Source organism: Cyanistes caeruleus, chromosome 1 (assembly GCF_971803275.1).
Source record: "Cyanistes caeruleus chromosome 1, bCyaCae1.hap1.1, whole genome shotgun sequence".
Taxonomy (NCBI): Eukaryota; Metazoa; Chordata; class Aves; order Passeriformes; family Paridae; genus Cyanistes; species Cyanistes caeruleus.
Genome location: NC_141701.1, coordinates 90,289,005 through 90,307,576, shown reverse-complemented (window position 1 = coordinate 90,307,576; position 18,572 = coordinate 90,289,005). Strand labels below are relative to the sequence as shown.

Genomic DNA, 18,572 nt, shown 5'->3' with positions numbered 1-18,572 from the left:
TACTGTATCCCCTAGAGCTAGGCAGATGTCTGAAACATCTAAGTTAATAATTAACAGATTTTGCTTTCATGTCAGTAAGTTCAGTGAATTGCACCAGCTTTTAGTGATAGAAGATCTGTGAGTATTGTCTGTTGGGCATGAAAGTTATGTTGGTATGGGGGGGGTCAAACTCATGATTGTTACTTAGCCATAACCTTTTTACAGTAGCATATGGGAAGCAGGTGCAAAATGCATCCTGAGATGACAAGATCTTTAAAGGTACTCCCCCACTCTCCCAAAATGCCAGACCCTTTGGAGGTGTCAAGTAGGGTAATGCCTGGAATACAGTGGGACAGCACAGTTTCACTGGGATTTCAGGGTGGTATGAAAACAAGAAATAGCACATTATGATACAAAATGTCTGCTTTGCAGGTAGCTTTGCAATTATGGGAGGTAGAGGCAGGCCTAAACTCAGATTATAGACTTGCCAAGAAAAACTCTAGGCCTCCTGGAAAGGTTGAAACCAAAATCTGTCTTCTAAGTTTTCAGATAGTTCCTGTTTTGAGACAGGTCAGATGACAAGGAAGATTTTATTAGAGAATTCTAAGGACAGCTGTAGAGGGATTGCTACCAGCAATGAATGGGCTTGCTCAGAGGATTACATATAACCCTTGTGTTACCCAGTGGTGATGTGATGCAGGGAATAGATACTTCTAGTTGGGTGATTCAGCATAGCTGAACAGCAGCATCCCTCCTCTTAAACAAGACTGTATTAAAAAATGCCCAACCTCTCCTCAGCCCCGACTCTGACGTGCTGCCTGCAGTGAGGTCTTTATTCTGCCTTTCTCCAGCTCCACAGCTCACCAAGTTCTTGCTGGTGGTGTGGTCCTTGGGAGCTTGTGAACTGAAACTGTGACCTCACTGTATTCCCACTGTATTCAATCTGTACAGAAACCTGGCCTGTGGAAAAGGTCTTTCTTCAACAAGAGCATTTCCAGGAGCTAGAACAAGAGCAAGCAACTTCACAGTGTTTCAAATGTTTTCCTTTGTAGTGTTTATTACAAGTCTGAAAGATCCTTGTAGTCTCTTTGGGCTAACTGAACCTGAACCTGCTTAAAACCTATGATGAGACAGCTTCTGGCTTTGCTGTTCATCAAGAGGTGCTGGGATTCACAGTGGTGCATGTCTGAAGGCTGCCACAGAATTATCCCTTGGAGAGAGGAGCATCAGAAAGCTGATATTTTCCAGGCAGTAGTTGTACTCTTGATAGTAACCCAAATAGATCAGTGTGACTGTGTGTCACAGCTACAGAGCTGGAAATGATGGAGATGACCCCGAGGCAGTAAACTTACTGTATCTGGTTATGTACACTTGAGGTAGACACTGTGAGCATCTGACAAGCTGGACCCAGATGTGCATTTGTCAAAGGTATGTGGCAAAATAAGCTTTGACATAACATTATTACTATCAGTGTTTATTGAATGCTGCTGAAGTGATTGGCTGAGCTTTGTAGAATGTAGCCACCATGTCCAATATTTACAAGTCAAAGCCTTGATACTGAATTGTCTGGCATGGACCTCTGTGCTTGAATTACATGAGTGTACTGGATAGCAAAGGCCAGGTAATAAAACACCCAGATCTACAGTTTCATCATAGGGATGAAGGTCTGGACAAAGCATGGGCAAGAAGAGACAAGAAGAGGACTTTGGTTAAAGTAATTATGCCATCTCTTTCTGGTAGATTGCTGTAAAATCTTCATGGGATGGGATGATTCCCTATAAAGCAGTGACAGAGCATCTATTTGAATTATGGGACGTGTGAGGGAGTCCCAGATGTGAGGACAAGCACTGACAAATGGCTAAAGGTGTCACTGGAGAAGAGCCAAGTTCATGGAACTAGGAGGAGTAGATTGGATTGAATGAGAGAATTGTGAAGAGCTGGGAAATAGATGTTGAGAAGCTTTAAGGTGACACCTCTGACTTGGTATCAGGACTCAGAGGCAGATTGGGCATTTTGACAGAGGGGAAACAAGGTAGAAGCCTATTTAAAAATGTAAGGAACAGGGAAGCACTGAAGGTGGGGGACAGAAATGCTTGGAGAAACATACCTGGGAGAGTGCTGGAGTTCTGGATCCACTGGGTGGGAACCTGGTATGGATTCAGTAAACTGAAGATGTCACTGCCATCTGGATATTAGAGATGATAATGAAAAAGATGTATGTAGTTTGATAGGAAAGAAAAGAGCTGTTTTGATGCAGGAATGCGATAAAGCATGAAAGAAATTAATGCTGGCCTCTTAGATGGTTCATACAACAGAACCCTTGGAAAGGCTGATAACGTGAACACATTTCTCAGAATGCTCCAGGGAGGCACTACTGTCTCCTTTTTTAATGATGAGAAGTCAAAGCACAGAAATATTAAGTTCAGTTTCCTGAGGTCACATATATTTTTGTGACATAGCCAGGAAAGAATGTGCCTTTTGAATCCTATGCCAGCATCTTTAACACATTACTGCTGTTCCTTACAGCAGTGGTGAGAAGAGATGCAGGAGCAGGGAAGGAAAAGGAAAGAAAAATCATATGGAAAAGTCAACTAGGGACATACACCAGTTTCAAATTATACCAGATCGCACTGGCTTTTTCTCCGTTTTTTTTCCAGCAGCTGTGTGTGTACCTACTGCTGCAAAGGCTTACTGGCTCAGCTGGAGCACAGGTGAATGTTAATTCCAGGGCAAGCTCTGGTCGAGGCAAACTTACGCTGCATCTGCCTGGAGGGCTGCCCAGCTCACAAATCCAGGCTGACTCCAGCTGAATTTGTGCAGAGCCAATCTGGTTATCAGTGACTTGTATAATCAGGCATACAAAAGACATCTGAGGGACTCTATCCAGATCCAGCAGAACTGTGTGAGTGCTGCAAGCTTGGGCTGGTGTCAGCACTGCTATTCTGTAATGGCTTGAAAGAGGAGGCACTGTGAAATGTGAATGAGCAAAATCAGCCCAGATACAGCATAGGCCTCAAGGGGAAAGTCAGTGCGCGAAAGTGGCATTGTGTAAAACCAGGACAAGTCTGGCCAGCTCTGGGTGAGCTACTGGGATGCTTGTGTGCAACGTAGCCCATCACATTCTGTGTTATCTAGGGGGTTGTTGCCAGGTGTTCCCACTCTCCCACAACCTAAAATAATGTCTTGCTGTCAATCTGTACTTGAAAACAAAAGACTGCAGGTGGATGTTGCAAGCATCCCTAGTGATTCCAGTGGTTATACAAGAAAAAGGTGTGTAAGTTAAAGACCGTGCTAAAAACTACAACCTCCTTGTCAGATTTTAACTGATGGAAGCATAATGGAACAGACTTGAAATTTTCTGATATCTTTGCAACACTGAAGCACAGTGGAAGGTTCTGGAGAGCATTGGAGAAGAATATTTAGTATGGGCTTGTCATTTCTGGAGCAGCAGGGCAGCAAGCATGTGTCATTTCAATGTTTAGACGTGCTGCATCTGCTGTAACATAGCTCCTCTCTTCTGGAAGAGCTTGATGAATTATGTTGTAGTTCGCAAAAGTTACTCAAGTTGGATGAATTTCAGTCCTGTAATTCAAACATATTTGCTTCTCTCCCAAAAATATGCAGCCAAAAGGAAAATAATAAATAGATAATGAAGTGCACAGGAACTTAAATTCTGTGATTCTGAAGTGTAGATTTCATGTGCCTTTTGTGTTATTAATTTGAAGACTGTAAGACCCACCAAAAATGGCACTAGAATTGGGGATCAGGAGATACTATTGAGAGTCCAGAATGTCTTTTAGCAGGCTTTTGACTTGTTTAAACTCCCTCTTTGCAGCCTCGATCTCAAATCTGTCTCTCTTTTCTCATGTTTTCTTCCACCCGTCAAGGAGACATAAACTAGGTTTCCCAGGGTGCTTATTTTTTTAAAAGATGGAGCAAGGTTGTGCTAGGTAGCAACAGGAATTTACCACCAGTAATTAAAAGATGAGTATTCTCTTCATTTTTGGCAGGTTAATAGTAGTAGCAGACATGAATTGAACTAAGACTTTAAAACTCAGCCATCTGAAACAAGAAAGCTCAGGAGAAATGTGCCAGGTAGCTGACATGATAGGACACCTGATTGGGTGCCTGGCTATAAATATTGCTTGTGATGTGGTTTGCACAAGCTTCATTTTTAGTATCCCTTTACCATGGACACAGTGTTCCTTTCAAGCAGCCACCAGGCAAAGGGAGTTGAGGTCAGCAGAGCAGATGGGTGCTCTGCCCTCAGGCACTGCTGCCAGCTCTGCTCTTTGGCAAAGGGGTGGAGGGAGGAACTGGCACACTTCACCCTTGTCATGTGTTCTAAGATCAAAATATTCCCAAATTCAGGTTTGGCAGAAGCTGAGCAGATTTGATAGGGATTTCACTTACTTTTCAGATTTCAAGGTCTAGTGCTATTGTTTGGGTAGTGACAGAGATCAGAGCAAATCCTTATGCCAGACTTACCTAGTCTGGGATCTCCCCAGAGTTTGGATGTGTTCTTAGAAGGATGGTTGTAGTTCAAGCTCATCTGCTTTCTGTGAAGAGTGGTGTACAGCTCAGTTCTGGGAAGAATCTCAGCAGAGGAGAGGCCTGTTTTGACACATGCATGTTGAAGAAGCAGAGAGTATGAACAAGAAAATGCTTTGTTTCAGGGGTGGGTCAACACAGGCTCATAAAAAACTAAAAGCCAAACTTTTCCAAGCAAGACTAGATATGCCAAAATATCACAGGAGGAGCTGCTGGTGGAATAGTTCCAGCCCAGCTGGAAATATTTGAGATCACAGTAGAAAATTAAGAATGATTCCAAAAACTGTCTTCCTGATCTTACTCCCAGTGGAGCTGATTTCATGATTTACAAAGCCAGAGGAGATAGATAGACTGAACAGTCATGACTGAGTATTCAGTGTTGCTACTCAGTATCTGGAACATATTTAGATCTTGTAGCTATGGGTTAGACCTCCTTTGTGGTACATACACAGAACCCAGGAGTGGTGGTCCTTGGCCCAGAATTTTTAAACAGGAACCAAATACAGACCCATACAGATCTCTTTGACTAGGAATCATCCAGAATGACACTGAACACATACGGCTGATGGAGTTGAAAAATCCGTAATTTCAGTTAAAAATCTGTTTGTTTTATGTCATTGTTGGGAGGATTACATTACATTCATGAGTCTGCTTTCCTTCAGGGTAGATTCCCACTCACCACTTGTGGCTGAGAAAGCTCTTGAAGTAGGAACCATCCACTTCTCTGTACAACACTGAGCTCAACAGGTCCCAGCCCTGCGTTTAGGACTTCTGGTTGCTGCAGTCTCAGTTAATAAGGAATCGTGCTCATATACTATTATGAAGTAAAGGGTTAAAACTGAATTTGAAAATAAAAGACTGTGGGGTAGAGTAGAATAATCTATTTTTTTTGTCATTGTAATAGGAAAGGTTTTTTTTTTCCATTTAAAGTACCAGAGAAATACAATTCAGCCTGTGTGAGTTCTACAACAAAGTTTTTCTTCCAAGTTTGCTGTGATTGTTACAGGAGAGGATTCCATACCAAACTATTAAATGCTGGCTATTGTTTCTGGAGATTGCTGTGTTCTTGTTTTTACTTTCACCTTCTTCTCCTTTCCCTGCTTTCTTATGTGTCCCTTTGCTGATCACAGGTGCCGGTGCTGACTTTGTCATGATTGGAGGAATGTTTGCAGGCCATGACCAGAGTGCTGGAGACATTATAGAAAAGAATGGCAAGAAGGTGAAACTATTCTACGGAATGAGCTCTGATACAGCCATGAAGAAGCATGCAGGAGGGGTTGCTGAATACAGGTATGAATTCCACACAGGAGCAATTGCAGTGAGCCATCCATCCAGGAATGTTTGGAGCAGAATTGTGCAGAAGGAAACAGGCCTATGCTGCTGCTCCTGTTGAAGAAGCTGTTGCCTACACTTATAACAGCAGATCAGAGAGAAGGATGACATCCAGAGGGAGACAGGGAGAAAGAGCTGGGGTTGGCTAGCTGAGACCAGTGATGTTCACTCATTTGCAGCTGGTGTGGTGTGCTGTCAGTGCAGCACCGGCAGTGTGGTCTGGGAAGTCATTAGGCACTCTTCTGACTTACTCCTCCTTCAGGATGTGTATAAACTAAATGCTGAAGTATGACATACGAGGCTGCAATTTCTGTCCCTCTGCCTTGTCCACATTGGGTGTCTTGGTGTAGAGATTCCCAGATAACCCATATGCTCCCTTCTGCTTGCAGAAGGTGGGTGCTGGTGAACTGGTAAAGCTCAGCTGGGATTTCCCCAGTACAAAGATGATGGCTCAGGACCTCCAAAGCACTCAGTCACCAGCAGCAGCTCTGGGACTCCCTTCTGCATTTGTTGGGCAGTCTTCTTAGACAGCAGAAACCTGCTGTACAGTTTTCCCACCTGTCTTTTGGTAACAAAGCACCAGAGTAGCCTCAAATAATGCAGAATGCAAAAGCTTAATTTTTGAGCTAAATCCTCAGGGGAAAGGAAAGGAAGACAGATTTTGCAAAGGAATCTGTTGTCCATGCTATTTTATTCTGGAAAACACTGAGAATTTTGACTTTTTGGAAAAGCAGATGACATCAGAAAACCTCTGTGTCTTCTCTTATGAGTGGCAGTCTTAGTCACCTTGGACCACATGGTTCTTACATACTATTAGAGAATGACTCCTGTCTTACAGTAAAAAACAGACAAAATGACCTTACCTGCAGTTCCAGCCAGACACTTAGGATTGATGGGTTTTGTTGGCCTCATCTGCTACAACCACTCCAGCATACAGGTTTTTCCCAGCGTGTCCAGCTGGTACCATGGGTAAGAGTTGCAGCTCTGTGAAGATGACAGGACAAAATGTAAACCAGAATGGGATCCACAAAAAAAAATGGAATTCATGCTTTGACACAGAGACAAGCTGATAGATGATAAATAGACAAGCAATCCCAGATGTCATGCTAGATAGAAGGATCTTCAATCCCACCTCCTGTTCTCCACCCCAGTATTGACTCCTGTGGTGGTTTTTGTCTGCACCATAGAATTGTGCACTTGTTCAGATAGCACTTGGACTACAAAGTGGTAAAACTTAGCCTCCTTCAGAGCATTTACAGCCATCTCTTTTGGCCTAAATTGTGGCATCACAGAATCACTTGGGTTGGAAGGGACCTTTACGGTACATCTAGTCCAACCTCCCTATAATGAATAGGGGCATCTTGAACTATATCAGGTTCCTCAGAGCCCTGTCCAGCTTGGCCTTGAGTGTTTCCAGGCATGGGGCATCCATCAGGTCTCTGGGCAACCTGTTCAGTGTTTTTGCTTTCAGAGACAACTGCTTATTTGCAGAAGAGCTGCACAGGATATCACCTGCATCTGAGACAAGCTGAAATCATGCACCAGAAAGATATTCTTGCATATCTCTGAACTTTGATTAACTTTGGGTTCATATGCCACTTCCCAGAAACAGTGTACAGTTTGGGGGCTCTTTTTTTTTTTTGTCTCCCAGTAAGTCTGCTTGTCATCAAAGCCTCTGAACAAATGGTCTGAGTGGAAAGCACTAGTAAGCGTCTCATAACGTCTTGTAATGTAAAAGTGGCAGCTGCCAATTGCACGGTGCTGCTTTTACCTGAATGATCATTTCCTGTCCTGTGCTACCCTGTGCTTGAGTCAGCTGAGTGTGGGAAATGCCTGATGATGCTCATGCATGTAGTTAATGGCAGCTCCCTGAAAGATTACAGAGCAGGCCAAGCATGCATGGATCTCAGCGCACCACAGTCATTAGGGCCTGGCCTCCAGAGAGCTGGTGAAAGTTGCAGGAAGAGTTTGAGAAAGGTGACTCTACCATAGGGACAAAGGACTAAGGCAGCTCTTAAATTCTGTTCAATCTAGTTAGGTGTGTATGAAAAACATCTCCAGCAGGAGAGCTAATTGACACTGGTCCCTCTTAAAATGAGATAAAGTGCAAGTATCCCATCTTGTAGGAACAAAGGATGTACAGAAAGGTGCTGTATTTGGCTCAATCTAGACAGACCTGTTGAAGTCATTATGAGCAATACATTATACAAATTTGGCTTGATCCATAGCTGTATTTTGATTTGCATCCTCGATTTGAGAAATCCCTGCAGACCAGGTTCTGACACTTTCTCAGCAGGAAGGGAGCCGGAACGTAATCTGAAATTTTTAGTCCCTGTTGAGATACTACATTTCTGAGCCACTAATAGGTAGCACAGAAGGAGTCTCCCAGTCTACTGCTAGATACAACAGCTCCAAACACTAAATCTGTGAGCCCTGACTCTTAACTAGGAAAGTGCTGATACCCATCTTCACTCTACAGCCATGACACAGAGCTGGCTACCTGTACCAGCCTTGGGCTTGGTCTTCCTTGGCCTGTCCCAGCACAAGTGTCACTGTAGTTTAAAAATAGCAGCTGCTACATCCAGTATTGTAAATGTGCTGGGCGTTGAAAGGGGGATTTGAAATAGCACAAGGTTTTCTTTGAATTGCTCTTAAAGTAAAAGTTACAGGAAGTTTTATCACTTCCTAGTTTAGCTGATGACAATCTTGAAGCAAAAAGGTTCTTATTCAGCATTTTAAATGCTGGATACCCCAGACTTGACCCAAACAGGTCAAGTCAGTGGGGCTACTTTATATGCATTTAAAAAGCCCAGCTGTAAGTCTGTATTGGTGACCCAAATAAGCTGTTTTGTCTTTTAAAAGAGCCTGAATACTCATAATGTGTTATTCGAGCAGTGGGGAGCTCTGTGTGCTCAGTCCCCTGCAAATCATTCTGCTTGTCACTTAACTTCATCTTCTCAAAATTACACATGTTGGCCGGAGAACCTGAGCCTGCAGCAGTTACATTAAAACTGACAGATAAGGTGAGATGGCTGTAGGAGGGAATAAAGTCATGAGAGTAATTGTTTTTGTAATGAATATGTCAAGCTGATCCTATTTAATTTGTGTACTCACTTTCATTAATCTTATGTCATTTATATATTGGCTTATTTTTACATTTTCACCTCCTTTCATGAGGAATATGGATCAGAGCTGGGGATTTCTGAAAGGCAATTTTTATGTTTCTTTTGTGGGAGAAGAGAAATAAGGCAAGCAGGGACTGAGGCGGCATGCAGTATTGTTCAGTTGGAGCCAATTTGTTTTTGTTAACCCTTTTGAAATTTCACACGTTTTGTGTGAACACTGCAGTTCTATTGTGGCCACTCAGCAATTCACAGCTGCTACTAGGCTGGGTTTGGGCACTTTATATTAACTTTAGGGTGAAATTTTGGCCACAGAGGCAGAATAGCACCAACTGCTGGCTGCTGCTTACCACCTTGTGTATATCAAATGATAGCCTGGAAGGCCTGCCCCCAGTTCCTCCATTTCTTAAACGTCCCACTTAAAAGATGCTTCATGCCACGGCAGCCCTTTATTTGACCCACATTTTGCTGGGCTGGCAAAGCACCACATGTGGTTCATCCCATCCAGCCTGCCAGGATTCCCACCCACCAGACACATCTCTCCATGCATCAGCCTTCAGCTGGCCAGGAGGGGCACCGCAGACCGGGCCCTGTGCAAAAAGTCTGAAGCAAATCATTCTCCTTTTCTATTCAGTGGCTGGCAAGAGTCAGAGTTACTGCTGAGAGCATCTGAGCACACCTTTCCCAGCCGCTGGGAGCCTCAATTGCTCTGTCATCACCTTTTCTTTCTGAGAAGGGGTTACTTTTGGGTCATAACTCCAGGAGAGATGTCAGAGCTGCAAAACCCTCAGCAGTTCCTGCTGACTTGCTTATGCAGCTCTCTGCCAAGTGTGCCAGCTTTTGTGACAGCCCGTGTAATCCATTGTCATGGTTTATCCCGGCAGGCAGCTAAACACCACACAGGCACTCACTCACTCCATCCCCCACTGGGATGGGAGAGAGAACTGGGAAAAAACCAGCAAAATTCATGGGTTGAGGTAAAGACCACTTAGTAGGATAGAAAGGGAAGGGATAATAATAACAGCAATAATAATACACAAAAGTTATACAAAATTTTTCACCACTTCCTATCTAATGCCCAGCCAGTTCCTGAGCAGTGGCCCCAGTCAACTTTACCCCTTGGCTTATATATTGAGCATGTTGCCAAATGGTATGGAGTGTCGCTTTAGCCAGTTAGGATCAGCTGTCCTGGCTGTGTCCCATCCCCATGTCTTGTGCCCCCCAGCCTACTTGCTGGTGGGGTGGTGTGAGGAAAAGGAAAGTCCTTCACTTACAGTAAGCACAACTTGGCAATAACTAAAACCACTAGTGTGTTGTCAACACTGAGGGCTGTCCACAGGACACAGTTGCTTTACAGCTGTCCCTGTTCTGGCATGAGTCACACAGGGACTACAGTCCCTTTGGGAGTGCACACCTTTGGCATGGACCACCTCCTTTCAAGGGTGTCTCTAGCTGCACATCTCCTCAGGTATGTCCAGGTGTGTCTCCTCTCCCAGTGGCCACTGCTGTTTCATAAATACAACACTGGAGCAGAGGTGTCATGTGACTTGCTTAAAGTTTGATAGCTCACACCTGTTTTGGAGCCAGGTGGAACCATCTTTGGCATGATGCAAGTCATGGCCTTCTCCCACACAGGTCATACAGGACCCTCGTATCACCTGAACCCTACTATGTTTGCCCAGCACAGCACCCGTGTGGGTGCTGGTGGAAGTCAGCTGGGTGCTCATCACATTGGGTGCTCATCACATTGGGCACTCATGAATCTACTAACAGGGTGTTTGGACATAAATAATTTGGGCATACATGCATGAAGTGATTGGATGCTTATGCAAAAATTATTGGCCATTCATGCATGAATTAATTGGGCACTCATGCATTAATTTATTCAGTGTTCTTGCATGAACTAATTTGGCACTCACACAAGAACACAGCAAGCCCAGCAATTTATGGCCTGTACGTCACTCCTCGGCAAGGCGTATTGGGGAACTCTCAGAACATTAATCCAGTATGAACATTTTGGACATCATTGCAGTCTTAATGTACATAAGTTAAAATCACAATTTTTCCTCCCTTTGGACCAGCCACTGGGGATTAATACTGTAGCAGTACACTCACTAAATGTCTCCTCTACATCCTAGGCAGTGTTAAAGGGGTTAACATTTGATTATATACCCATATGGATACAGGTCCCACGCCTGGACCAGACTAAAGCAGTTAATAGTGCACCAGTGTGTGCATACATGTAGTAAAATTCCACCCACACTTCCCTGGGAACCAGATGACTCCTCAGCTCAGTCTGAGCAACATGTTATCTCTTCAAAATTCTTTCCTCTGGGGACAAGATTGTTTGGGTTAATGTTAGCACAGCTTGAGTATATATTCATCAGAAAATTCATCTCCTTATCCCTGTGGACAAGGCTGTGCAACTAATCTCACACCTCTCTTCTACTGTCCTTTCCCCAGTACAGGATCTGCAGGTTATTCCTTGATCAACAGGACATCCTGCCAGCTCATCAGCTGACACTCTGAGGAGCAGTAGCAAGTGTTCAGCTGTCAGAGCTCTGGGGCTGTGTCATTAGGTGTTCACCGCTTTTGTAGATCTTTGTCTCCAAAGCCTAAAGTGGCAACCCACAAGCTTCAGCTTCCTAACACCACTGCAGCCACTGCAAGGACATGTCCCAGGGGCAGTGGCTGTAACTGTCACCTCTTTCTGTAATTTTTCACTGAAAAAAGGACCACCAAGTGTTCATGCTTGTAGGAGCAATGTACAACTTATGACCCACAAGGATGCTCAAGCACGAATTAACAGGTACTTTGCATTTGAACTGATGGTGCTTTCATGCATCATTTGTGCATAATTGACCTCTCATGCATGAACTGAATGGGTGGTCGTGCACAAATGCAGTAGACCCTGCACTTCTTGCTCCATGCCCAGAACAGCATGCGGAGCTCTTCAGGTGGCAGGATGTAGTAAAATTCGCACTGGTTTCCACAACTCCCAGACATGCACTGTCTTTCACAATCTCACAGGAAGCTCCCTGTGAGCTCAACCGCTCAACTTTGACTGGAAGAGATGGGCATGGCCAAAAGCCAGGAGCAGTGGCGTGTCATTTCATGGGTCCAACTTTTTCTTGCTGGCACTGAAGCCAAAAATAAAAGCCTGGGAATTCCCAGTATCACAGGCCACACAACAGACCCCTAAGCCCTCTGTGGTCTGTGAGATGCCAGTGGCACATCCATCTTCAACTGGCCACTCACTGCAGTGTTTAAGAGTTTCAAGAAAGAGTCAATTACTCATCAGATATAGGGAGAGATTAATCGTGATTCCTTACTCACATGGCTTATCAACACTTTGCCTTTATTGTCTCCCTAGGGCTGTGACCTCTCATTTAAACTAACAGGATGAAATATAGCCAGGCTCACACTGAAGCACCTCCACATAGCAGCTGTTGTTAATGATTCACAAATGGAGCCCACAAGTAGGCATGCTCTTTCTCATACTATCCCCTGGAAACTTTTTTAAGGAAGAAGCAAATAAAGCGACATTTAGAACAATGCCAGACCACTGCCATGATTTCTGCCTCCATTTTGTTAGGCAGAAAGAAAGCAAGGCTTGCCTTTCCAGAGGAGCCAGTGTGCCAGGCAGAACAAGCTTACTCTAAAGTGTAGTGAGATCAGCTGCTGATTAAGGGTGTCTGCTACAGGAGGGATTGCTGAACATGGGGCTGGAGAAAGCTGGAGGAGGAGTGCAAGTTTTTTGCTTGGATTCTTCCATCATGTAACTCCTCAGATATGTTTTTTGGGAACAGTGCAGTCTGTGCTGGCATGCACCACCACTCAACAGTATTCACAGCACTGGTATTTTTCTGGCCTTTGCCTGGCACTGAATTTTGCTAGATCACCTTTTAGCTTCAAGGGACAGCTGTGCAGCAGGTTTCTGTAACAGGTTTCCCACTCTCTCTCTGTGAGCTCTGGAGAATCGCACTGGTAGGAGACAGCCAGAGCACTTCCATATGTGTCTGATTGGTGACGTGGCCAGAGCCCAGGGGCTGTGAAGCCTCTGTAGAGCTGTGCTGGATGGTGCCTGCTGAGAACCAGCTCCAATATTTCTCTGTTTGAGTCTGGCCGTTCCTTATACTTTAAAGCTTTCAGCTCTCACAGTCAAATTCACCTTTCAATAAAGCTGGAAGTCCCACTTGCTTGTAGGCAGATGGTAGAGGGGACGAAAGGGCAGATCTGTAAATAAACTCATGGGATATTGGAGCGTCTACAAGATCTGTCTGCTTCTACTTCTCAGTGTTGGTGGTGAGTGGAGCTAGGGCGTTTCAGTGCTTGAGAGCACCAGGCAGCAAGCAGTAAAGCTGGGGGCACGTTTGTAAACTGCAGCCTGCAGAGTTAAGCTCCACATTGCTCCATTAAACACACTCATGTTTTGCATCCAGATGTGAATGCAGTGACTGATCTCTTCTCCAGGGCTTCAGAGGGCAAGACTGTGGAGGTACCATACAAAGGGGATGTGGAACACACCATCCTGGACATCCTCGGGGGGCTGCGCTCCACCTGCACCTACGTGGGAGCTGCCAAACTCAAGGAACTGAGCAAGAGAACGACGTTCATCCGGGTCACCCAGCAGTACAACGAGGTCTTCTCCTAGCCTAGGCCTGGGGGGCTGGAGAGAGGGGCAGGGGAGAAGAGCAGGAAGGACTGCTCTTTTCCTTTGCTTTCTCCTCCGTGTTGTGTTAGTGGCAAACTTCCCTCTCAGAATGGCAGTGTCATAGCCATTGACTATGGCTGGGATTTGGAAGGGGAAGGTCATGCTATTAACACAGTGCCGTTGATTCAAAATGCAATAGCCTCATCTTTATTGTTGTGCCTATTTTATTTTTTAATCAACGTTTCTTCACCTGTTTTTTTTCCCCTCTGATAAATAGCTGCTGAAACCTCAGTTAACAAGGAATTGGCTTGTACAGACATGGCTGTTAACGCCTGCACACGTTCACACATTCCCTTTTTAAGACTGACCTGTCAGCTACCTCCACTTTCTGGCAGTGCACCTTTCAGAAATTGCAGGCTGGGAGAGAAAAAGGTGCAAGGAATTGCATGGAGAAATCAAATTCTCTTAATCTTTTTTCTGGCCAAAGAATAGATGTTATGGCACAGCTGCCAGCCTGCAAAATGTCAGAGGTGGATGGTAAATGAGGCCTGGCTGCTGGTGACATGCTAAAATTGCCAGATCTCTGTCACTTTCAGTTCACAGGGCTGATGTTGCTGTTGTTACTTAAACCTTCCTATTCAATGGACTTGCCCCTTCAGAGAAGCTGGCACTGAATGTAACAAAACCGTGCTGGCCCCCCTGCCCCCATCTGAGGAGATCATTCAGGTGAACACTTTTCAGAGCTTGCCTGCTTTATCATGAGTGCAGTTACTGAATTACATGGATTCCTGCTTTTACTTGCTCTCTGGGAGCAGGTTCTTAAGACATTGAAACTCAGCAACTGACAAGGGGGGACGATTCTTGCGGTCCTCCCTGTTCCCTTGCCTGCTCACATCCATTTAGCAAAGATGTAAAAAATGCTGTGCAGTGCATTGTCTGTGGCCAGGTAGAGGAGGCCAGAGGGATCAAATTGCTTTCTGGTTATGTGGTACCACTCCTTTGCAGTCCCTGACATCATGTAAAGCAAGAGAGAGTTTTTGGCAGAACAGCCTGATTGATTGCAAGACACTGTCAGGCAATGGAGTTAAAGCATTTGCTCTAAAGGCAGTAATGAATGTTTGAGACTCTGGGTAACACTTCAGTAAAGTGTAATGGCCTTATAATTAATTGATAAATCACAATGAAAATGTGGAAATATGTGTATTTGGAAATACATGTTGCATCCACATGAATACCGCAGTAGCTCGATACGATAAATGATGCAAAAGTGAGCACCAATGAATTAATAATGCTTGGCCACTTACTTTAAACTGCTGCTGAGATCATAATGCGGCTGATGATACTTCAGTACTTCAGAGTCTTACTTTCCTCTCCTATAGACATCTCTAGAAAGAGGCAGGCTTCCTTTGAAAAGCAAAAGAGTGATCTGTAGGAAAAGGAATAGCAAAGAGAACCTCTAGAATTAAACTCATATGCTGGACTGCTCAAAAAGCCAATCACAAGGACTGGTACAATTGACCATGCTGAGAAGCATGGTCACCACAAGCTGATCACTGGTGATTTTTAAGTGTGTTGTGCCCATTAGAAAAAGCACAGGATATCTTCTAAATTGCCTGGTATTTTAAATGTCTTCCATTTAACACGTAGGATGTACTTCTTAATTGTGGGATGACCCCTTCCTCTGCTTTGGAAGTGGATGAGGCCTTGATGTGAGTACAGGTTATGCTTGTGCTGGCTGCAAGGACCATTTGTCCTGCCCACATATCATAAAGGAATGTGAATGCAGAAGAGAAGCAGGCTCTGTGAATCCAGGCCCTGATCTCTGTTCCCTCCAGCCTGGAAGCATCATGTTAAGAGAATGCCAGGCTGCCTCGCCACAGAAAGGCGCCGTGGGCCACCTACTGCTCTCAGCTCACTAGGCCCAGAGCAGGGGCAACATGACCTCTCTGCACCAGTACAGCTGTGGGACAGCACTGTTCCTCTTTTTATGTGATGTAAGGGGGAAGCAAATGGACACCTCTTGTCAGGAGTGGGGTTAGACCACCACGGCCCAGGCCTGACCACAGGTGTGTCTCCACACTGGTGCCTTCACATGTGGGAAGTGCAGCACTCTGCTGGTCTCATGCCCACTCTCAATAGCGCTTTTCTACTTTTTTTTAGCTACATTTCTAAGTGGAATTTAAGAAATACATATGCATATAAAAAGATATATATTTGTAAACATTTTTTTTTTTTTAAAGATCATGCACACACCAAACCGAGCAGCTTCATGATGGCCTCAGAACATTTTCTTTTCCGAAGGGCAGGTGCTGGGGGCAAGGGGAGGCTGCTTCTCCACAAGTGTGGCAAATGGAGCTGTTCTTAAGTTGTCCCCCAAATTCTTCAGGCTGTGAATGATGCCATGAATGGTGACTGATAAAGTTTTGATATTAGGTATATTGTTTTGATATGCAGGATGTTTTCTTTCATTTTCTTCTCTCCAAAAGTGAGCAGGAAAGACAAATGAGATGCAGAAAGGCTGAACCGGTAGCATGTCTGCATCTCACCCAGTTATATGTGAGTTTTGTTCAGGAATAACCCTCAGCTATGTCAGTGCCAACCATTGACACTGTACATATACAGCTCTGAGACAGGCTGGAAAATAAATTTTAAAAAACCCTAAAAACTTAAAAAAGAAAAGGGTACTTGAGTCCCCCTTCCTGTGCTGCAGTCATTGCCCTGATCTTCACTTAGCTCCAGGTTCTGTACCCTGCTCAAGCCTGCTGCCACTCCCACAAGGAACTGAGGCAGAGGAAGCCAGGAATACACTTTGGCAGGATGGTCCAAGTCAAGACCACAACCACTGACAATGCCATGTGCCATTTGTGGATCTACCTCACCTGCGCATCTAACTGGGTTCTTTGTTATTTGGTGTGCTTTTGTGGGAAATGAAATTTGTAAGTGCTTAATAATGCTTAGTGTTGAGTGATTCTGCATAACCAGGTTTTCTCTAACCCTACACCCCAACCCCATCCTCTGTCCAGAGGAATATTATGAGTGTGACAGCCTGTACTGGCTGCCCAGGGCCATGCCTGTTTCCCCCAGCCAGGCAATTGTTGAGCTCCCAAAAGCAGTGTTGAGGTTCCCACTGGCTCCACAGGGATGCAGTTTAGCATACCAAAGACCTACAAGTGGGGATGCTGAAAAGGGCAACATTACATCAATAAGCAATCCCCGCTGAGCATGTCTGCCTTTGGCTTCTTGAAACATAAGGATGCCTCTAACACCCCTGGTGCTCCCAGTCCTGCTCTGGGGTTGCTGCAGCACATTGTGCAGGGTGGGCTTCTGCCCACAGAGCCTGGTTACTGGAACTCTCCTTGGAGAGGAAGGGCTCAGCACAGGAGAGGCCTTGCTTACTCCCCAGTAACTCTGTGGTGGCTGTGAGGAGTGCACCATGCACATGGACACCTACTGTAGGTGTAAGCCATTGATAAAGGGGTAGGCCTTGAGCCAGCATCCTGACAGATGCAAAACAAACCATGCAGGTCTCCATTCTCTGGGAGAAACACATTCCCATCTGCTCATTGGAATAGCCAGTCCCCACTGGCACTGGGGCAGGAGCTTTGGCTGTGCTTTCCTCTCCCTTAGGGTATGGTGGGGTTGAATGTAGAATGGGGACACCCTGTATATATGGAGAGTTGTAAGCAGGATCAGAAGAAGCCTCTGTTTGCCTTTGGGTAAGTTTTCCCATATGAAATGTGCCTGTCTCTTCTTTCAGCTAACAGGGGTAGAAAGGATGGGGATAAGGAAGAAATGTGGCAGCTGTTGGCCAAGTCCCACAGTGTTGGGACAGGTTTTCAGTCAAGGACATGATGAGAGTTTGAAGCTTTTCTGAACCAAGCACTCCCTAGTTTATACCTGTTGAATTCTACTCTCATGCCAGACTTGTTGCTGCAGCTGCCACCGTATGTAGTGTCTATCCATCACCATCTCACGTCCTCCACCAGGGGATGGTGCTGTTTAGTTGCTGATACCAGTTTTACACCAAAAATTCTTTTTTGGAGCCAGGAGGGCTTTTGCAACCAGTGCCAGGTTTGGCCTTGTGTAGATGAGAGGGGAGGAAGTGAGGCCCAATACCAGCAGTTTGCCCTCGCAGCAGCCAGGGCCAGCCGGTGGGAGAGGGCCAGCCCTTCCCTGCGGGCTGGGAGCTGCCAGGGGCAGCAGCATTGAAGCATGTCCTGAGTAGAGCTGGCACAGCTCTGTACTCAGGAGAGACCACCCCCTGCAGCCTTAGCTTCATTTGTGGTCACACAGATGCTTAAGCGAGCCCTCCCCAACATTTATTTGACCCAGTGTTTGCTGACTAAAGTTTTCATATATAAATCAGCAGTTTGGAGTCCAGAACTCCCTGACATTGCCTGTGATAACTGTGAAGCGCTTCTGTGTCATTGGCCAAAAGCTGATGGGTTTTCAGTGTTTTGCTGCCCTGCTTGGCCCTGCTGAGATGGTGATGAGAGCGCTGCCCCCCTTCCCTCTGCTGTGGCATCCCTGTGTGCACTACCCAATCATCCCAACTGCTCCCAAGTTTTTGTTACGCAATAAAGAGCTTCACTCTGACGGGCTGCAGAGAGTTTTATGGCCGTGGGTGGGACGGTACGGGCGCCTTTCAGAATTGTTGCTAATAAAAGCCAATGCTCTCAGATGCATTGCAAGGGTGGGGCAGGGAATTAAACTGGGTAAATTATGTCCCTAGGAAAGTTCTCTCCCCTTCAGTCATAAAAGACAAAACACGCGTTTGCAATTGGCACTGTTATTTTATTAGTACGAGTATACTGAAACAATAAACTTGTACTGGTATACAGACAATTTCTTTAAAACAATTTTGTTCAAATTTTGAATCAAACATTGTTTTATTATAATAATGAAATAATTTCTACCTAGAAAACCTGCAAGCA

The 18,572-nt window shown here is 45.0% G+C and overlaps 1 protein-coding gene across 6 annotated transcripts in view; it reads left to right on the top strand.

The window, feature by feature from the left end:
• GMPR (guanosine monophosphate reductase) overlaps positions 1-18,234 on the top strand; it is a 41,960-nt gene extending 23,726 nt beyond the window's left edge. For 5 of the 6 annotated variants that reach the window (XM_086841890.1, XM_086841876.1, XM_086841892.1 and 2 more), the window contains 2 exons: positions 5,661-5,820; positions 13,458-18,234. In XM_086841890.1, the coding sequence (XP_086698016.1) occupies positions 5,661-5,820; positions 13,458-13,638 (341 nt within the window). In that variant the 3' untranslated portion in view covers positions 13,639-18,234. Of the gene's footprint in view, positions 1-5,660; positions 5,821-12,357; positions 12,528-13,457 lie in introns of those variants that run through there. The other variant, XM_086841884.1, reaches the window with a different exon arrangement.
• The last annotated feature ends 338 nt before the right edge of the window (positions 18,235-18,572 follow it).